The 974-nt window shown below is 65.4% G+C and overlaps 1 protein-coding gene across 1 annotated transcript in view; it reads right to left on the reverse strand.

Annotated features, from left to right (window-relative positions):
* LOC105854272 (collagen alpha-1(XVII) chain-like) overlaps positions 1-974 on the reverse strand; it is a gene marked incomplete at its 5' end in the record, with an annotated part of 10,865 nt that overhangs the window by 6,313 nt on the left and 3,578 nt on the right. The window contains one exon of the mRNA XM_012731720.1: positions 379-565. Within this exon, the coding sequence (XP_012587174.1) occupies positions 379-565 (187 nt within the window). The remainder of the gene's footprint in view (positions 1-378; positions 566-974) is intronic.

Raw genomic sequence — 974 nt, forward strand, 5'->3', positions numbered from 1 at the left:
GAGGAGCTTCAGCGAAGGCTTCTGGGGCCAAGTTCAGGGCGAGAGCTGGGGGCGGTGTCAGGGCGTCTTCAGAGGCCGTTTGCAGTCCCGTCCACGGCCTCCCTGGTGGCGGCCGGTTAAAGCACAGCACGGAGGGCTAGAGCCATTTCAGCAGAGTTCGGGCGCCCGGGAGGTGACCCACAGGGGTGCAGACCTCTCCTGACCGCCCGCTGCTCCCTCAGCAGTGTGCTGAGTGCATCTGCCCGTTCTGCTCCCCACTCTGGGGAACCCTCTCACCGCCACGACCCTGCACCTCTGGCCTGCACCTCTTCTGTGTAAATAAATCTTTAAAAAAAAAATCCTGTCCCCAAACGTCAGACACCTCTTTCCAGGGGATACAAAGGGCTCCCCAATCGTGGAAAGGATGGTAGCCTGCAGCAGCTGAGTGGCCCGAACAGGCGTGGGGTGGGGGGTGCAGGGCCAGGCCCTCCGCCAGCTCTAATGGCGGATCTTGCAGACTGGCGGGGCGGGAGGCCCATTCAGCAGCGGGAATTTTTTCTCCCCGTGAATTTAGCAAAGTGCGTTTCTTCGGGCAAAAACAGCAGGCGTCGGCGGGCACAGTGCCCTGCTCCCGACTCAGCCCGGCCCCTGCTCCATTTTCACCCTGCGGCGCAGGCTGGGGCAGGTCCCGTGGGACGGGGCACGAAGCCCCTCCCTGACTCCCCTCCCGGAGGGTGGCCTCTGCCCTCGCAGGCTGGTCCTGGGGGCGGCTGGCAGGGAGGCGGCATCTCCTGCCTGGGCGCTGCCTTGGGGCGGGGCCGCGAGGGGACCCTCAGGCTCAAGGCCATCCCGACCAACCGTGAGGCACCCCGCGGGCTGGACTTGGGGGCCCAACCCAGGTTGGGCGGGGCTGAGCAGCAGCCATGCAGGGAGGGACTTGGTGCTGTGGGGGATCCCAACAACTATGAGCTCATGGCTGAGCTTGGGGTGCCCCT

The sequence above is a fragment of the Condylura cristata genome, unplaced genomic scaffold (genome assembly GCF_000260355.1).
Source record: "Condylura cristata isolate star-nosed mole 26May11 unplaced genomic scaffold, ConCri1.0 scaffold00032, whole genome shotgun sequence".
NCBI lineage: Eukaryota > Metazoa > Chordata > Mammalia > Eulipotyphla > Talpidae > Condylura > Condylura cristata.